We start from the raw sequence: 19803 nt of genomic DNA on the forward strand, positions 1-19803 counted from the left end.
ACCAAAGTAATTTGTTAGCGTCTACTGCTAAGAAATTATTAAAATCAGCAAGAAACCCAACATTTGAAATTTGTCAACGTAACTTGTTAGCACCCACAAACTTAGGACCTTCTAGTTGTCAACGAGAAGGAAATGAAGAAAATAGGTTTAAGCGCGCTATAAGGTTAGGCTGACCTCTGACCCAAAAGTAATTTTTTGACGTACTGTCTTAATTAGTTAAATTACAAAAATTAGAATTCATTAATTAAAAATCGAAACAGGTAAGTTTCCCATTTAATATATGCTTGTTAATTTAGAAGTATTCCGAAAACTAACTTCGCTATACTTTTTCCGTATGGCCTATGACCATTTCGTTAAAAAAACGAAATTTTTTTAATGCTTTTTCTATGGGACGCTAACCCCAAAAGGTGTGACTTTTTCTTTAACATTACGGAAGGGTGTCATGTCATATCTACAAGGGCCTACCGGCCCTGTAGAATTTTGACAAAATTCTTACGCGATTCTCATAATTAGATATATTTTAAATAATTATTAAGCCAATTAATAATTACGAAAAACAATAATAATAATTAATTAAGGCCAGTTTTAAGATTATCCCTTTGAAGCTTTAACATTGACATCTAATACATATTTTGCAAAATTCTTTAAAAAAAACTTAATTAGATATTTTAAATAATTAATAACCCAATTAATAATTAGATATATTAACTAATTTTTAACCCAATAATTAGATATTTTAAATAATTAATAACCCAATTAATAATTAGATATTTCAATTAATTAACAACTCAATAATTGGATATTTTAATTAATTAATAACTCAATAATTGGATATTTTAATTAATTAATAACTCAATAATTGGATATTTTAAATAATTTATAATTAGATATTTTAAATAATTAATAACCCAATTAATAATTATATATTTTAAATAATTAAAAACCCAATTAATAATTAGATATTTTAAATAATTAATAACCCAATTAATAATTGGATATTTTAAGTAATTAATAACCCAATTAATAATTGGATATTTTAAATAATTAATAGCCCAATTAGTAATTAGATGTTTTAAATAATTAATAACCCAATTAATAATTACGAAAAATAATAATAATTAATAACCCAATTAGTAATTAGATATTTTAAATAATTAACAACCCAATTAATAATTACGAAAAATAATAATAATTAATAACGCAATTAGTAATTAGATATTTTAAATAATTAATAACGCAATTAGTAATTAGATATTTTAAATAATTAATAACGCAATTAGTAATTAGATATTTTAAATAATTAATAACGCAATTAGTAATTAGATATTTTAAATAATTAATAACGCAATTAGTAATTAGATATTTTAAATAATTAATAACGCAATTAGTAATTACATATTTTTAATAATTAATAACGCAATTAGTAATTAGATATTTTAAATAATTAATAACCCAATAATTAGATATTTTAAACAATTTATAATTAGATATTTTAAATAATTAATAACCCAATAATTAGATATTTTAAACAATTTATAATTAGATATTTTAAATAATTAATAACCCAATTAATAATTACGAAAAAATAATAATAATTAATTAATTAAATAACCATACTAGTTAAATATGTGAAAAAAAAATGAAATTTCCTATAGCCCCTGAATGAGTACTTCCCCCGTTGAAATTTGGTGTTCAGCGGTAAAACATTTCTACAGGCGCTGCTAGAAAATACATTATACATTTTCAGCTTGAATTAGGGTTTTCCCTCATCACTTCCACCATCAGCTAATATTATCATAATTAAAATTTGAAAACTTCCTATTATCAAATCCCCTTGAAAATTTAGTTCCCTTCCAGAGATAATTTTGTAATTGAAGTAGAAAAATAGGCTCTCTAATATTTGCTAAGGAAAAATAAGGAGGAAGGAAGATGGAGGAAGGAAGGGAAATGAGAATAAGGAAGTCCTTGTCAAATCGAAGGAGATTAATTACGGAGCCCTAGAGCGGAAATATAATTTTATTTCTGCCACTAATAAAAATCGACATCCTAGGAGACAGTCTAGGCCTACACCTCCAAAATATTACAAAGAAGAAAAAATGAGGGGGGGGGAACTCACGCTAGAAAAGAAAGGGTGAATTACAATGTAAATTTGAACTGATTATAATGTCACCATGATAATAATCTTAATGTATAAAGTCAGCGTACTAATAATCCGTCGGAATGGTTCGTTTATATAGAAATTCAGGGTTCATACGAAATTTCCAAAGCCAGTTTCCCTGATATTTCCAGGTTTTCCAGATCACATAAATTTCCAGGTGCATTTTTTTCTTTACATCCCAAGGAGGAGCGTTTATAGTTTCAAATATAGGTTACTAGACTATACCTACATCAGCATACGTTTATCCCTCTTAGCTAGATTTAGCGGGACCAACATACACAATTACATTAGACTATGGGTCCCACTGAAGTGTATTTCTTTCAATTTATTTAAAATAATTTCCCTCATATCTAGAAAAACAATGTATTTTTCCTGATTTTTCAAAGTACATTTTTCATTTTCCCTGATATTTCCCTGAACTTTTTCCCCTATAGCAATTTCCCTGATATTTTCCTATTTTCCCTGTTCGTATGAACCCTGAATACAATGCACCTAACTTTGAAATGAAAGGCACAATTTAAATACTGGTATCTCCTGGCTGGCGGCGAATAAGACATACCCAAAGACAAGAAAGAAAAGAAAAAGAAATCATGTGTTTTAAGGAAATATACTTTCTCTCTCTCTCTCCTCTCTTTCTCTCTCGCTCTTTCTCTCTCTCTCCTCTCTCTCTCTTACTCTCTCTCTCCCTCTCCCTCTCTCCCCCTCTCTCTCCCTCTCTCTCACTCTATTTCTATCCGCCAGCTCTATGTTTTATGCAAATTAAACGGAGCGGGGGGGGGGTTTGAAAATAATAAAAGAGAAAACAGGAATATTTTTAACGTAGTTCTCTCGCGTTGGCGGCGCCACCGTACATAAGCGAATTACACAAAAAAAAATGGGGATATGCCCCCGCCGGTTTAGCAGCTAGCCCTAGCACCGAACCGATGCCGTGGAAATGGGAGCTAGCTGCTAAGCTGCCCCCCTATAAGACATTAGCTCTCCCCAAGCCCAACCCGACCCCCGAGCCCCGACCAGCGCCAGGAGTGCATTCTCAGAAGGGATATACACGCCATCACGCCAGAAAGAGAAAGCGCCAAGGAAACTCAGGCACCACGCGCAAGATCGATCCAGTGGACACACCCCCTTAACCCCTTCCCCCTTCTCTTACCCAGCGTTACTAGATTAAATGGTTGTGAATTAAATTATTTTCTTCTTATCGTCAAAAGAATTAGGGCTAATCATTTACATTTGAGAATAGCTGTCGTCTACTCCTTGTTTGCCTAAGTTACGTTCAACATTGGTGCGTGGTTACCGAGTCGGACAGTATCTCACGTGACTCGTGTCGAGCTCGAGGGGTCAGCCAGTTTACTTTCGTCCATTATAACAATAATAATCTAGGCTTTGTCTATGAATGGATTTCCACACTAAGTCTGTAGCTCGTTTACATGTGGGTCCCTTTACAATGCATAGAGGGGTGCAGGGGGCTAGCCCCTATGCCCCCACAGCTAACCTACAGCGCCCCCTATGCTAACCTACAGCGTCCTATGCTTACCATTACCTATGAAGGGATTTCCACACTAAACCTGTGGCTTCTTTACAGGTGGGTCCCTTTACAATGCATAGAAGGGTGCAGGGGGCTAGCCCCTATGCCCCCACAGCTAACTACAGCGCCCCCTATACTAACTATTACCACCGTTAACCTCTGATGGAAGTTTTGATGGAAAAGAGAAACCGGGTTTGACCGCGGAGGAAAACTCCTTTTAACAAGTGGGGAGAGAACTTGCAAACTCCACCCGGTGCCACAGTCCGGGATCGAAATGAGGCTATCCTCGTAAATTAACTAACTTAAAATAAAAATTAGGCGAGACACCGCAGCAGTCTATACTAACTATTACAGTTAACCTCTGATGCAAGTTTTGATGGAAAAGAGAAACGGGAACTCCTTTAACAAGCGCATGGGGAGAGAACTTGCAAACTTTACGCGGAAGCGTTTGTTCCCAGATTTTTACCCGGTGCATGCCACAGTCCGGGATCGAACCCGGGATGCTCTTGCTACGAGGCGAAAGCGCTAACCGCTACGCCACCCCACCTTTTTTAATCAATATTAAATTATCTTTAGAGAACCTCAAATGATTTTTTTTAAACACGGATAGTAAATTCAATCGTATTCTATTTCCAACAAAAAATTCCCCAACCATTTTTCATCGTTAGGTAACCATGACCATTTCGAACCTCCATCCCATCCCATACCATTTCTTCAAACGCTACCCTTTTTTCTCTCTCTCTCGATCCTGAGAATTTTTGGCCCCGGTCGATATAAGAGGAAGGGTTAGAAACTGGGCGAGGATATTTTCTCACGGGCATAAAGGGTTATACGGACAGAGAGAGAGAGAGAGGGAGAGAGAGAGAGGGAGGGGGAGAGAGAGAGATGGAGAGAGAGAGGGAGGGAGAGAGAGAGTTTCGCTATGTTTTTAAAAGGAGATCATTTAATATGTCAGTATGACAATATGATGATGAGAGAGAGATAGAGAGAGGGAGAGAGAGAAAGAGAGAGAGAGAGAGGGGGGAGAGAGGGGGAGAGAGAGTTTCGTTATGTTTTTAAAAGGAGATAATTTAATATGTCAGTATGACAATATGATGATGAGACAGAGAGAGTTTTTTGTTTTTCAAATGGATAGTTTATTTACAATACATTATGAGATAGTTACAATTAATCAAAATCAGGAACAAATGAGGAAAGTCTCCGTTACAAGTATGAGATAGTTACAATTAATCAAAATCAGGAACAAATGAGGAAAGTCTTCGTTACAAGTAATCAGGTAAAAATAAAACAAATACAGCAAAGGGGTAGTAAACCCCACAGAATTAAATCAAAAGAGGGGAGATATGTTAAATGTTAAGTGAGATAAACAATACTAAAATACACAAAAAATCACTATTAACAACAGTGAGAAAAAAGAACACAATCTAAACTAAAAACTAGCTATGAGACAGAGAGAGAGGGAGAGAGAGAAAGAGAGAGAGGGAGAGAGAGAGTTTCGTTATGTTTTTAAAAGGAGATCATTTAATATGTCAGTATGACAATATGATGATGAGAGAGAGAGAAAGAGAGAGAGGGAGGGAGAGAGAAAGAGAGAGAGAGGGGGAGAGAGAGAGTTTCGTTATGTTTTTAAAAGGAGATCATTTCATATGTCAGTATGACAATATGATGATGAGAGAGAGAGAGGGAGAGAGAGAGAAGGGGAAAAATCTTGCCCATCATCCTCTCGCTCCCAGCACTCGGACACTCGGACACACCAAAGAGAATATACCAAGAGGAGCAGAAGCTTTGTAAATAGGATCCGGCTCTGAATTTCTAGAAACTAGTTCCGGTTGGTTGTTTACGTGACCGTGTTGACTGCTTAAAAATTACCTTTTGTACGTCAACGCGGTTAACCCAGAGATCAGACCAACCCCAGGGCTCCCAGCGCTTAGTGCACAAAAAATAATAGGTATTATAGGTCTGAAAGGAAAATTATAGGATATTTATAGGTCCTAAAATCATCAATTTATTGGTTCAAACTTATGTTATGTAAATTTTATACGTTTAAAATTACAAATTATTGGAGTTTTACAGAAAGAATGTTATATATTCGAGAGTAGACTACATCCAACTTAACTTAAACATATTTATAAAAATATGAAAAGTAGACTTTCCCGCCTTGCCCCTGTAAAGTAGACTTTCCCGCCTTGCCCCTGTAAAGTAGACTTTCCCGCCTTGCCCCTGTAAAGTAGACTTTCCCCCCTTGCCCCTGTAAAGTAGACTTTCCCGCCTTGCCCCTGTAAAGTAGACTTTCCCGCCTTGCCCCTGTAAAGTAGACTTTCCCGCCTTGCCCCTGTAAAGTAGACTGTCCCGCCTTGCCCCTGTAAAGTAGACTGTCCCGCCTTGCCCCTGTAAAGTAGACTGTCCCGCCTTGCCCCTGTAAAGTAGACTGTCCCGACTTGCCCCTGTAATGTAGACTTTCCCGCCTTGCCCCAGTAAAGTAGACTTTCCTGCCTTGCCCCTGTAAAGTAGACTTTCCCGCCTTGCCCCTGTAATGTAGACTTTCTCGCCTTGCCCCTGTAATGTAGACTTTCCTGCCTTGCCCCTGTAATGTAGACTTTCCCGCCTTGCCCCTGTAATGTAGACTTTCTCGCCTTGCCCCTGTAATGTAGACTTTCCCGCCTTGCCCCTGTAATGTAGACTTTTCCGCCTTGCCCCTGTAAAGAAGACTTTCCCGCTCGTCCCTCTCGAGGGGAAATCGGGGAACGAATAATCTTTCTCTCTCGTCGAGGTTCGAGTGGGTGCCATCAATTGAAAACACTTCAAGGAACCTCCTTATCTTTAAAGAAAAATTACGAAACACCGATTTGGAATATTTGTAGGAAAACCCCAACGCCGTTTTGGTTCGGTGCAAATCTTCTTAAGGCTCCTTCAGACGATTAAATTTTTGGACTAATCCCGATGGTTCAAAAAGTTGGATAGTATATATACCTTGAGTTTATTATATGTACCATGAGTTTATATTATATGTACCATGAGTTTATAGTATATGTTCCATGAGTTTATAGTATATGTTAAATGAGTTTATATTACATGTTCCATGAGTTTAAAGTATATGTTCCATGAGTTTATAGTATATGTTCCATGAGTTTAAAGTATATGTTCAATGAGTTTATAGCATATGTTAAATGAGTTTATATTATGTGTTCCATGAGTTTATAGTATATGTTAAATGAGTTTATAGCATTTGTTCCATGGGTTTAAAGTATATGATAAATGAGTTTATAGTATATGTTAAATGAGTTTATAGCATATGTTCCATGAGTTTCAGGATCTTCATGATTTAAATTATCCGCGAGTTTTTTAGCTCGAGTGCATCGACCTCTAGGCCTTAGTTTAAAATAGGTGTAGTAGGCTGTAGGCTATTTCACACTTATTTGAAACTAAGGCGTAGAGGTCCGTGCAATCGAGCTCGGATATTTTAAATCCTGAAGATCCTGAAGTTTCTTCGTCTCTTCTCAGCACGTACAAAGCTAGGTTACATAGAGAAATAGCTTTGCGCGTGCTGACAAGCGATGTTGTAACAGAGTATAAACGGAATAAGCTATCGTTCGAGATAGGGAGTTGCCTATCCTTTAGCGTGAAAGCATATATGACGCTCACGCGCATTTTTTATCCATGATTATACCCTCTTCTGTTTTCTCTTGGTGATAGTATTCAAGTATCCCTCAATTTATTCCCTCTGCTTCTTTGTCCTCTCGTATTGTACTAGAATCTTGTACCACGGACGGGGTTCGAACCCACGTCCTGGTGGCTTCAAGACCCTATCCCCCGAGCCTTACCAGCCCATGAATTTATTGGTAAATAGTAGGGATGCAACGATGCATCGGCCAAGAATCGGCTTCGGCCAGAATCGGTCACTTGGCCGAATAATCGTATCGGCCGATTTTTCTAAGGTAATCGGCCGATTTTTTTCGGCCGACTCTTTCTGGTTAGATCTGATCTTTTGAGCTAGTATAAAGGAACTAACAAGTTTGCAATTTAACAAATAACGTTAACGTGTCTGTTACTTTATTACTCCCTCTCGCTACTTCGAAGAGCCCAAATTCTTCGTCAGACCCCTTTCAAAAACGTTACCAGTACCAGTCGCTTTCTAAGAGCGTGGCGCACATGCGCAATCGGCGCAACCGAGAGAGAAGAAGTTTGTTTACGTTTTTACAAAGCTACAGTAACCACGCTGAATGCTGATCTCTAGTCTAGTGTGATCCTCTTACCGTATTTTCGGGTTTACCCTCTTTGAATTTCCTTCTCAACGGATCACGTGACGTCTTAATCCTCGGCTGTGCGCCGAGGTAGATGCGCGGGAGAGCCATGGTGCCCGGCCGTTATGGTTTTCCTTCCTCCTTCTATCTTTGACCCTCCTTTCGATTTGTGCTCACTGCTACTTCCCACCCGTTCCACAAACAATGTCGCTCTGTCACAGTCTGCATTTTATTATTGTCAGCTATCCCTCTAATGTGTTTGGTCGGGTGTCATTGTATCTAGCGTGTATTCCTGCGGTCCCTTGTTTACTTAAAGTAATAATACTTGAAGTCTTGAATGCTACTTCTTGTTTTTTAAAGGATGAGAAAGGAAAGGGGTTTTTTCAGGAAATGAAACTTAAAACTCACGCTTAAAATTCTTTTTCTCTATCCGGAATGCAAAGAAAGAACTAATCAAAAACAAGTTGTAGCAAAAAGAATGGACAAAATGTTTGTTGAATTAAATGAACTAGTATCTCGGAAACCAAACCAGATAGATTATTGTCCTTGGACATTTTTGACAAGTAGCACTCCTATACTAATGCCTAAAACGTATAACCTTGAGGCTTCGGCCGATTAATCGCCCGAAGCCGATTTTTTGGAGACCGATGCATCGAACCGGCCGATTCCCAAAAATTACGAATCGTTGCATCCCTAGTAAATAGCTATGAAAATATTGAATTTCGTAGGAGCTGTATATCGGACCACTGGACAACGCAATACCAAAGTTGCTGACCAATTTGTTTCGATTGTTCTACAGGTGGTTTCACTCATTTGGCGATCGAGAACTGCTGTTATTTGGGGGACAGTTACGCGTCGAGTCCCATGGGCTGCGACACGCCCACCACCTTCTCCGAAGTTCCTGTTTTCTAGGTTTTTATGAGTCCTGGCAAACGAAGCTCTTGATTATTTAGTTTCTTTTCTCCAAACTTATCCAGAATTCCTCTTCATCCTTTGTTCCTTGAAAGGAAATGAATCCTTATTTTGGGATGGGGCAGCATTAACTTTTAATTGGCATTAACTTAAACGTGCCAAATGGAGGGGGGCGGGAGACTCTTCATAATATATCCTGGCTAAGCTAATGTAAAAGGTATGAGTCTTTCAAGTGGTGTTGTTGTTTTCGTTAACTACCTGTCTTATCATCAAAATTGATAAGCGGAATTAAACTCAAAAAATATTTCGTATCAGGTTAATTCTTGGGAAGAATGACCTTCTCCATTTTGGAAAGGTGAAGGATTACGAATGATAACACTGATAGTATAAGCCCGTTGTGAGGTTGACGCCATCGCTTCGAAGGGAGGTTTCAAAACGATCATAAAAACTTACCAGGAAAAACAATGGAGTCAGGCGCTTCTCTAATCTCCGATAAAAAGAACTTATCAAGGTAGATTTATTCCTAACAGAGGGAAAGATAGGTTCAATTCGGCGCAAATTATGCGGATTCGACAACAAATCCGAAATCTAACAAACATCACGTCATCCATTGAACGGTTGAGGGAGATAAAAGGAGTCACCTTGGTTTCGTTGAATATTACAATGGTGTATCGCAATTTCCAGGTTTAAAAAGTGTTACTGGGGGAGAGGCGAGCGTCAGAACGGTGCTCATCAATGTGCGATTAGGAACTAGGTCCAACAAGTCAGAGACATCATAATGGTAAGTGATGCAGTTTAGAGTTCTTAAGTAAATTGCGCGAATCGCAAAAAATTCCGATTGTACGTGAAAAATAGGATATTTGTTTTGTAGAACTTAGAGATGTGAGTCCGTAATTTAACGTCCGTAGATTACCGGTAATTTACCAAATACCGCGTAAATTACAGATTTATATCTTACCGTAATTTTAGAGTGGTAATTTACCGGTAAATTACAAAATTACCGCGGTAATAAGCATGTTAAAACATAAAATACCATAAATTACGGTAATTTTAAAATTTTAATCTGTAATTTACCAGTAATGTTTCGGTAATTTACCCGGTAAATTACCATTTTTGAAAATTACGGTAATTTCACATTTCTAGTAGGACTTCAGATCAAATAATAAAGAGTTGTTATGGAATCTCGAGTTTAGGAAAAGTGGAACATTGGTTTCGTTTCTGTTTTATAGAATTTCGCGAGAATGCCAATTTCCGCACAATTTTAGAGAACTATAGCTCAATTCCGCACAAAATTTTTGGCCCACTCGCGCACAGTTTTACATAGAAATTTTAGTTCACCCTTTTTTACCATAACCCATTTCCGCAAAGATTTGGGCTTACAGGATTTGTACAAAATACTTTTGGTTTGCCCTGACTAAATTCTACAAATTTCCCTGACCATTTGCAATAACGTGCGTGAATATGTGAAAACCAATCTAAATTCACTCGAATCCATTTCGAACGAGTTGCTATTGTTATAAAAATAAGCCAATTAATTCGTTTCAATTTAACAGTAACTAAATAAAATCACAAATACCCGGAGCGAGTAACGACAATTTCGGGCTCTGCTCGAATCTCAGACAACACATTTTCTGGTCACCCTTATTTGACCCTTCCCTGACTTTTTAGCTACATTTACAATTTCCCTGACTTTTCCCTGACCTTTTAGGCCCATTTCCAATTTTCCAGACCTTTTCCCTGACCTTTTAGGCACATTTACAATTCCCCAGACTTTTCTCTGACCTTTTAGACCCATGTTCAATTTCCCTGAATTTATTCTGACGTTTTAGCTACATTTTCAATTTCCCTGACCTTTCAGGCCCATTTCCAATTTTCTAGACCTTTTTCCTGACCTTTTAGGCCCATTTTCAATTTCCCTGACATTTTAGGCCCATTTTCAATATCCCTGACATTTTAGGCCCATTTTCAATTTCCCTGACTTTTCCGGGTTTTCCAGATCGTGTACGAACCCTGGCTTAGCTTTGGTTTGGGTAGGGTTTGGTTAGGTTAGGCTATTCAGCAATAGAGGCTTGCTTTTTATTTTAAACTTGTGATTTGACCATTGCAATATCACCATCGATATAGAAAAGGGTATTAATAGACGAAAACATTGAAACAAGTGTTTTTATGTTAAATAATCAAAGTAAAAGATGCATTTTACTTTAATTCCGTTTGTAAAAACTGCATTAAAAACAAATGCATCGTTAAATAGCATCGAACATTTTACGATCATAAAACTCACATATTGGCTATATTCAGGCCAATGGGATTCAGTCCAATGGGATTCAGTCCAATGGGCCAGCGGCTTAAGTTTCAGGGTTTTAAAATGTATTCAACAAGAAAATAAAAATGTTTTACTTGCGATATGTGCTGAAATGTGCTTTGCAAATTGTGCTGAAAGGGGTTTATGGGTTTTTAAGGTGTCAAAAACAGAACTGCGCGGAAACGGGCCACCTCCGAATTTCAGATGAGAAAATAATAGGAGTAAAATTCCGCATATTGCAGGACTATTGTTGTAGAAGATCTATCTAACTTTCGTGGGGAAAGTACCGTGGGAAATCGGTGGGATGTGGTGATTGAAAATGGAATTCGATAGCTTCTGTTCAAGGGACAATTCTCAATTAAAGGCTAAACTTTACCACTTTAGCCCTTAGCACATTCTAAATACATAGTTTTGTTCAATAAATATCATCAGAAGTGAGATGAGATTAGAAGTACTGAGCTAACCAAATTCTTCACTCGGCGAAAGTGAATATTCTTGATAACACACCAACGGTTGGCCCTCTAGTAGCGGTGTCTGAATTTTCCCTCTTCAAAACGTGAGACGCTCGTGGCGGTAGACGGCCGAACTAGATTCAAGGAGCCCCGTCCGTGTTCGGCCGCTTTAGGTTGAGAGGAAGGGGGTAGGAAATGTTTTTGGAACTCGACCAATTTTTTTCTCACCCTCGCGATGGAAGCGGTGGCATAAAATCCTCAAATTTGTTCACTAGTGCCAGGATCTACTACCAATGCTAGAGCCCTTCACTTCTAGTCTCATCTCACTTCTGATATCATTTATTCAAGGTTAATTATAGGATAATTTGTTAAAATTAAGGTGCGCGGAAATTAATTAAAATATATATTTTCCATGTTTTTCTATATTTTACCCTTCATATTATTGGTTAGATATTTTATGGTATTTGGTGGCCAGGAAGAAGGAACTAGTGCCCGGGTTTTTATGCTCATGAAAATATTGATTTAAGTTTGTTTCCGCCGCGACTTAAATGTAATTAATTATCATATAATTAACCTCCAAGAAATGATATCATTATTTTAAATTAAACTTAGTATATGATGCCTTTGAAAGGTGAAAAGTTTACGAGAAATAGTCTTTAGCTTTAAGCCTAATCTAAGGCTTAATTTCGTTGCTAAGCCTAGTTTGAAACTTTGAATTGAAAAATTTGTATCTCGGCGAAATGTGAACCGATTTTAACGGAACTTGCCTTATTTTAAAGAGAAGGAGATCCCCTAGTCACCTAACCTTAAATTGTACTTGAAAAGTGTATTTAAAATCGAACTAGCCCTTTAAAGTCCTAGAGGCAGTCAGCCAATAATTATTTCGAGGCCAATAAGAGATCACTTCGGGCCACACACACTTCTTATATTATGCAAATCAATTGAGACTATTTCCGGCTATTTGAATCGAAATTGGAAAGTTGAACTGTAATTATGACGACGCAGAAACGCGTGTAATCACGTTATATCACAAAGGATAGCTAGTCTCATACTTCGAAGCACTCGCTTCTCTATTCCAAGCTACATTCGAGTATTGAAATGTAATGGTCCATTTGATCACCGCAGAGATCTTAAGAACACCGCGGGAAAATGTAAATTGGCTGCCATTTATGGAGTGAGGGATTTTCTTTTAACATGGATAGCTGGATTACGCCCGTGATAGGGTGGGCCGTGGTTCTGGTAACTGATTATCGTCCGCTTCATGATTGAGAGAACTAAAGGGCACAATTATAAAATTCTTTTAAATTTTTACTCCACGTTTACATAGTCAGGTCTCCAATTTGGTTAAAGTGTTAGTGACATAATTTTCGTCTTCCGCAAATTTAAAGTGCGAAAAAATCCTCGCAAAATCTAGTTTATTATGACATGTTTACTTCATTTTATTTGGTTTCATAGCAATTTATAATCTTGCAATCAAAGTATTGTACAGTTTGGAAAAGGCCTAGTTAAAATTTTGTGGCTCGTTTGATGACGTAGTAAAGAGAAATTTTCTCTCTAGATGTCGCTCACGTGACGCCTGTCAAGCCTATTTTATTCAGATTCGCCCCGCGGCATTAGTAGACTCGAGAGTCTCAGGTGCTTGGCTTTTCCGCGAGATGCCGCGAGTGACGTATCAAGGAAAAAACCCCGCCAAAAATCTCCTCCTCAAATTTGCTTTTGCCCCCCATATTTCAAGTTTTCGAAGCGTTTTTCGCTGTTTTTTCCCTTATATATAAATATTGATCAAGCATATTTTTTGGAATCAGAGGAGTTTAAACTCTCAAAAAAAAAAAGGTTTTCTTTAGATTTGAGATCATTTTTAAATCAGGTCGCTATTCCTTTTAAATAGTTTTGAAATTAAGCCAATTAAAATTTCCATAAACAAACATTAACCTTTACGCATGTTCTGTGTCTAAAAACGGAATGAATAGTAGCCGACGAAACTCAGTACTCGGAAAAAATGGTAAGCCAAAAGTCTGGCAGCATTGCACCTCAAAAATAGCGCTAGGTTTGAGCGACCACCGTAGGGGCGATGTTACCTCAATATGGACCACGACCATTGGTGCTGATTCCTTGACTAAAGAGGTTCAATTGAAAATTTTCAGGATTTGGGAGCTGGTTGATGAGACAGTGGCAGTCGTCATTCGTGAGCGTCGAAGAGCAGCTAAGAGTCGGAGATCCGCTCCACGGAACGGCGGAGTGAAACACCCCTCGAATCTCCATTCTCCCATAAAGAAACAAAGTCATTCGAGGTAACTTCATCAAATTCGAGAGTTCTTTCTTGAATTATGGTTTTGCATCTTAAAAATTGCAGCCATTTTAATCTTTTTTGATTTGCAGGTGGTCGTTCCTTCTGGGCGGGGTCAAGGAAGGCTCCCAATCTCATTCAAAGTACAACAATCGAGAGACGGACATCGAAATGTTAAAGTTAATTTACAAATAGTTTCTGATCTTAAATCTCAATCGAAGGCAACGAAATTCAAAAGGTAGAACTTTATTTAAGAGAGGTTCAGTTCGGGAAACAACTTGTTCAGGGTTAGCGCTAAATTCCCAGATTCCCCAAATGACTAATTCAAAATATTTTCCCCAATTATTCTTTTGGCCAAAAGCTAGTTGTCGATAGCAGAAGTTTATGACTTCTTATCCTTTGAAGTATTGGACTCTAACATTTTCCGGAACCATCTCTGTTAGCCAACTTCTTATTAGGTCCGATCACCGCGTCCTCTACGGCGCTTCTCTCATTTTGAGGTGGCAGGCTGATTTGCGCGCCAGCAGCGGGCAAGTAACGAAACTTTAAGGTGTGTCCTGTGGTTTGAGGTAACGAATCAGAAACGGCTCAAACTAGTGTAGGGTCGTAGGCCCACGGATTTTTATGGGTTTTAAGAGTTCTAGACAGACGGCTTTTCAAAGATTGGCGCTGAAGAAGATTTAAACACGCCCCACAGTTGAGTGGCACAGCCTCACGGCGTGGAATTTTTTCCAGTAGATTAGATGGTTTTCCTAGCGGGGAGGAAACTTTCGACTCTCTTTTACGATTACCATAGGCAATTTTGATTTGTAGGGATGGATACTATATAATTCCTTAGTGTCCAATACTTTCCAGGATAAAAAGTCATCAACTTCTGTCGATAGAGATAATTCTAAAGAATATTAAAGAGTTACAAAAAAGTCAACTCTTCACACAAATTTGTAGCGCAATTTAGCAATTTTCGTAAATCCAAGAACTGTTGTTTCCCACTAAATTCCAATTGCCTTCCCTTGCTAAAATATTTTTAATGTCGAGGTATTTTTTGTAGGTCAATTACAAAACTCAATGTATATTCCAGGACTTCAATGACCCACGGTCATCTCTAACACGCGCACCATCAAACAACGGAGTCTTCGGCCTCTCTAAATTCCGTCAAAGACATTTTCCAGGTAATTTCACGAAAGAGAGATTTTCAGTTCGGGTAAACTACGTCGAATCGAGTAATTGCGGATGTTGAAGGTTCCACCTCATTGATTCATCTGTCTTACTCTTACAGCGGGCGATCATTTCTCGAGTTGGGAAAAAAGAACTCGAGGCCAATGGTGACATTTTCAACGTGCAGGTGAAAGTCCCCACCCTGATGGACCATTTCAATCCAAGTGAGTGCAGTTTAAAACTCCATAGCTATCAATTGATCAATTTTAGATGAAATATGCTAGAGCTCTTCAATGTTTGGTTTTGAAGGCGTGTCTTAAATGTTTTTAGACTCAAAATACGAACGCGCTGAAATGTAATGAGCGTCAACCGACAACGAGGAACAAGATGGAGCTCCCGAACACTATTACTTCCCTGTCCCTGACGTCACCACACATAAGTGTACTTCCCCGTGTAAATACGGGAATGTGTTGCGAGGAACAATGTCCCGAATCACGCAGTCCTTAATATCAAGGTCCACAATCGCCCTTGAAACAAGAACTTTCTTAGGAATCAAAACCTTGGAATCTGATGGCGGTGTTCAGGAGGATACTAGGCATTCCGAATATACACGAAGCTTCGCGGGATGGTGACGTAAATAGAGTAAAGACATTATTAGCGAGAGGGGAAGACCCCGACAAGAGGGAGGGGGAAAATGGACGCACGGCTTTACACTTCGCTTCCGAAAATGGACATGTTGAAATTGTCAAAATACTTCTTGGAAAAGGATCTCGAATTGAGGCCATCGACAATGAAGGCAGAACACCCTTATACTTGGCATCCTGGGAAGGCAAATTGGACGTCATCACTCACCTGATCCAAAACGGGGGCCAAGTCAACCAGGCCAAAATTAATGGCGCCACACCCTTGTTCATCGCTTCCCATAAAGGTCACTTGGAGATCGTCACTCACTTGATCCAAAATGGGGGGCAAGTCAATCAGGCCCATGAAGATGGCTTCACACCCTTGTACATGGCTTCCCAGAATGGTCATTTGGATGTCGTCACCCACTTGATCCAAAAAGGGGCGCAAGTCAATCAGGCCCATGAAGATGGCGCCACACCCTTGTACATCGCTTCCCAGAATGGTCATTTGGACGTCGTCACTCATTTGATCCAAAAGGGGGCGCAAGTCAACCAAGCCCATAAAGATGGCACCACACCCTTGTACATCGCTTCCCAGAATGGTCACTTGGATGTCATCACCCACTTGATCCAAAATGGGGCGCAAGTCAATCAGGCGCGTAAAGATGGCATCACACCCTTGTACGTCGCTTCCGAGATGGGTCGCTTGGACGTCGTCTCTCACTTGATCCAAAATGGGGCGCAAGTCAATCAGGCCCATAAAGATGGCTTCACACCCTTGTACATGGCTTCCCAGAATGGTCACTTGGATGTAGTCACTCACTTGATCCAAAATGGGGCGCAAGTCAATCAGGTACAGAAAGATGGCGCCACATCCTTGTACATCGCTTCCCAGAATGGTCATTTGGACGTCGTCGCTCACTTGATCCGAAATGGGGCGCAAGTCAATCAGGCAATGGAAGATGGCGACACACCCTTGTACATGGCTTCCTATAAGGGTCACTTGGACGTCATCAGATTGTTGCTGGAAAACGGCGCCGACATCCACTTGACTAACAATGTTGGCCGAACCGCCTTGTCCTACGCGATAGATTCCGTTAAAAAACAAATTGAAAAATTGTTTGATGATCACGAAAAAAGGAAGGCAGAAGAAAAAGAAAGTTCGAACGAAGGAGCGAAGAGCGAGGCGGCGGGATCGAGATCCGTTCAGACTGAAGAGACTTCAAATCCCCCCCTGGATGTTTCCGTCTTGAACGAAGAGGTGGAAAGATTGGAAACTCAACTGTCGTCGCTCAGGATTAAAAAAGAGAAATTAGAGAGTGAGATTGAAGAACTGAAGCGAGAAAGATCTGAATTAAGCGGATCGAGTGAGACGCCGGACATAAACAGCGCTGGCCCTTCGAGAAGTGACATTGACGAGATTGATGCCCGGGAAAGGGATCTGGGCCAATTGACGGAGACCCTATCCAAGATGAACCTTCGCAATGCCGAAATGAGGATGAAACTCAAAAACAGTTCTGCGAGGGCGAGTCAAGGTCCACAGTTCAACTTGGTGAATCAAGGGACCATTAACATCGACGGGTTGGTGACCATAAACAACATCAACACCCCGATAGAACAGAAAAACATAAACCTGGGAGACAAATCTGGGGTAACTAATTCGACTGTCAATAATCCACCTTATTCCCTATCGCCGGAAGTTAGGCTTATCTCGGCATTCGTGGAGGGGAATAACGGTAAGAAATTAGTCTGTCGTCTGCTACAAAGGCCAAAAATATGTACTGTAGCAGACGACAGACGAATTTCTTCCCTCCACGAATCCCGAGATAAGCCTAACTTCCGGAAATAGGGAAAGTCTTGACCAGGGATAGATTTAATTTTAGAAGTAGGAATGGAGAACGGAACGGTTAGTATTTACTTCAGTTATTCCGACTCATAGACCACTGCCCAGTATAGAACCCCAGCTCCCTCCCTCCAACACGTAGTAACGAAAATAGTTTAAATTATCTTATTGATTTTGAAACTTAAACTACGTTTTGATGACGTTGCTGTCGTGGACTGCGAAAAATACGTAATTCATTTTTTTACCTCTGTCGCTATGACCTGCCTTTTCTTTCATACCCCGTCCCGTGGAAGGGTATCTCGGACTTTGACGCACTCTCACATATTACTCTATTCTCCATTCCTACTTCTAAAATTAAATCTATCCCTGTCTCGACGCTATCTGAGAATGCGCTTAAGCTTCTACATCCAATTTAAAGAGGTAGACTTTCCATTAACTTTTAAAATAAAACAAGATTTTTGAAATGATTTAAAACGAGGCTTCACCCTTTTAATCTATTGTGAAATTCGAAATGCGCGGCATTTATTTTCTTTTCCCTTTGACGTCATAAATACGTAAGAGCTTGGTTCACGCGCGAGAACTCGCGTGTCTCGCGCTGAAATTAAAATTTTCAAACTAGGCTTAGCAAGAACAAAATGAACATAACAGGAGCCGCTAAATATGCGCCTGTTTCTATCAACTGATAAATTTCCACCTTTTCCAAAAAATCACTAAAATGGACATGTTTGAACCCCCATATTACTGCTAAATATCTCGTTTATTGCCACCTCTCACATTTTTTTACTATCTTAGTTTCATTCTACCCTAAAAGGAGGCCACACTTAAAATTACGGTTAAGATTGAGCTTAGTCTTATTTCTCTTACATTTTTTACCTTCTACGTCACAGGAAACTAGCATCAACATCCAGTCGCCTTAAATTTCGACGATTTTGTTTTGAGAAGACAAATCTCTTCTTGTTTCATCCTAGTTTTCGTAAGGTCGGTACAATTTTGAAATTTTTAAAAAAGTTTCATTGTAACAGAGACGTTTCATTGCTTTTTATTTTCAGGATCAACGTCACTCCGTAGAAGTTGGGAAGGATGAACGTGTACGCGAACGCGGGGGATCATTACGAATGAAACGACACGAGTGTTCGTCGCGTACGCGTCATTAGTCCAGATGGATGAGGTCGAGATATCAATTGCAAATGAAGGGAAATAAACCTTAAGAGTTTGAGCGAGTGGAGGACAACGAGAAAGAACTACGTTTCCCATTTTGACCCCCTTCCTAAGAGAAGCAAAGTGACCGCATGCCAACTCAGGAGGCCTGACCTCGGGGAAGGGGAAACCTCATTCAACCCACCAACCTTACCCCTCACCTTACCCAACCTCATACTTAACCTAAACCCAATATTTACCTTTATCAAAACCTACCTACCCCCCTTCTACTGAGGAGACAGGCTCTGCTTGAGATTCAGGACATTGTGGTCAAGCACAACCCGTAAAGGTTGTTAAAGGGGAAAATGGACAGACGACCACCATTATTAAATCTCTTTAGATTATAGTGGACAGTTGATTCTCTCTTTGAGTATCTTCTGGCAGTTCTTTCTCGTGGTTCCTTTACTTTCCCTTCATCTGGAATTGTTATCGACCACTGTCCCGACAACTGGACACCACCTTCTTCCCCCGACTAAAAGGTGTCCGCGAAAGAGTCTTCCCTCTTCTACACCTTGACCACAAACGACCTTTGACCTTCCTCATCACCAACTCCCGTTATCCATTTCCTCAGTTCGGGATTCGACAATTCTTCAATTTACCGAATTGACGCCATTTTCAATTTATTAGTCTTTATTTATTTTGAACAATTTCAAGAATTAGTGACGAGATTCACGAACAATTAAAACTATTTACGGATTTCAAAATATTTAAATGCGTTTTCAAATTTTATTAATTTGTGTCGCGTGTCTTGGTAAACGAACTTCCCGTGTAAGGTATCGTGATAATTCCGGACCAAATAACTCAATCATTTCAAATCAAAATTTTCGCCAAATATTTCAACTTTGTAAATAATTCACTAACTTTTTTATTCGCAAATTCAACGAAGACTAAAATTTGCAGTTTGTTTTGAATAATGTCCAGCGAACTCTAATGGACATTTTCAAGAACGAAAGAATCAAATTATTGCGAAATTTATTCATGCATCTTTTTCTCATGAATTTACGAGTTTTTTCTCTGAAAATTAAAATATATTTTTTGTAACGATTTAATTTGATTGAAAGATTTAGGAGAGCAAAAATCGAAACTTTTCGAAGTTTTGTTTCAAATAAGA

General features: G+C 38.9%; 1 protein-coding gene and 1 long non-coding RNA gene across 6 annotated transcripts; both read left to right on the top strand.

Moving 5' to 3' along the window:
* The first annotated feature begins 8693 nt into the window (after positions 1 to 8693).
* Positions 8694 to 17622, top strand: LOC149676465 (uncharacterized). Of its 5 annotated transcripts, none has more exons than XM_089838693.1 (8): positions 8694 to 8833; positions 8899 to 9450; positions 9518 to 9614; positions 13732 to 13878; positions 13967 to 14112; positions 14923 to 15043; positions 15151 to 15253; positions 15360 to 17622. In XM_089838693.1, the coding sequence occupies exon 8, from the start codon at positions 15600 to 15602 to the stop codon at positions 17499 to 17501; it is 1902 nt and encodes a 633-aa protein (XP_089694819.1). In that variant the 5' UTR covers positions 8694 to 8833; positions 8899 to 9450; positions 9518 to 9614; positions 13732 to 13878; positions 13967 to 14112; positions 14923 to 15043; positions 15151 to 15253; positions 15360 to 15599; the 3' UTR covers positions 17502 to 17622. The 5 variants fall into 5 exon arrangements, with proteins under 5 accessions (XP_089694819.1, XP_089694818.1, XP_089694822.1 ...); XM_089838692.1 differs by having other exon boundaries at positions 8899 to 9344; XM_089838696.1 differs by having other exon boundaries at positions 8899 to 9050.
* A 69-nt stretch (positions 17623 to 17691) lies between these two features.
* On the top strand, positions 17692 to 19216 carry LOC149676466 (uncharacterized). The gene is made up of 3 exons (XR_016366669.1): positions 17692 to 17723; positions 18383 to 18473; positions 18545 to 19216. It is a non-coding gene; the product is annotated as an uncharacterized LOC149676466 (long non-coding RNA).
* Positions 19217 to 19803: the final 587 nt, after the last annotated feature.

This window comes from Phalangium opilio, unplaced genomic scaffold (assembly GCF_054372755.1).
Source record: "Phalangium opilio isolate 3A_F unplaced genomic scaffold, DU_Popi_V2 ptg000046l_1, whole genome shotgun sequence".
NCBI classification, from domain to species: Eukaryota; Metazoa; Arthropoda; class Arachnida; order Opiliones; family Phalangiidae; genus Phalangium; species Phalangium opilio.

Bases quoted from the DNA above. Each gene is read 5' to 3' on its own strand.
- LOC149676465 (XM_089838694.1), top strand. From the start codon at position 15,600: ATGGCGGTGTTCAGGAGGATACTAGGCATTCCGAATATACACGAAGCT.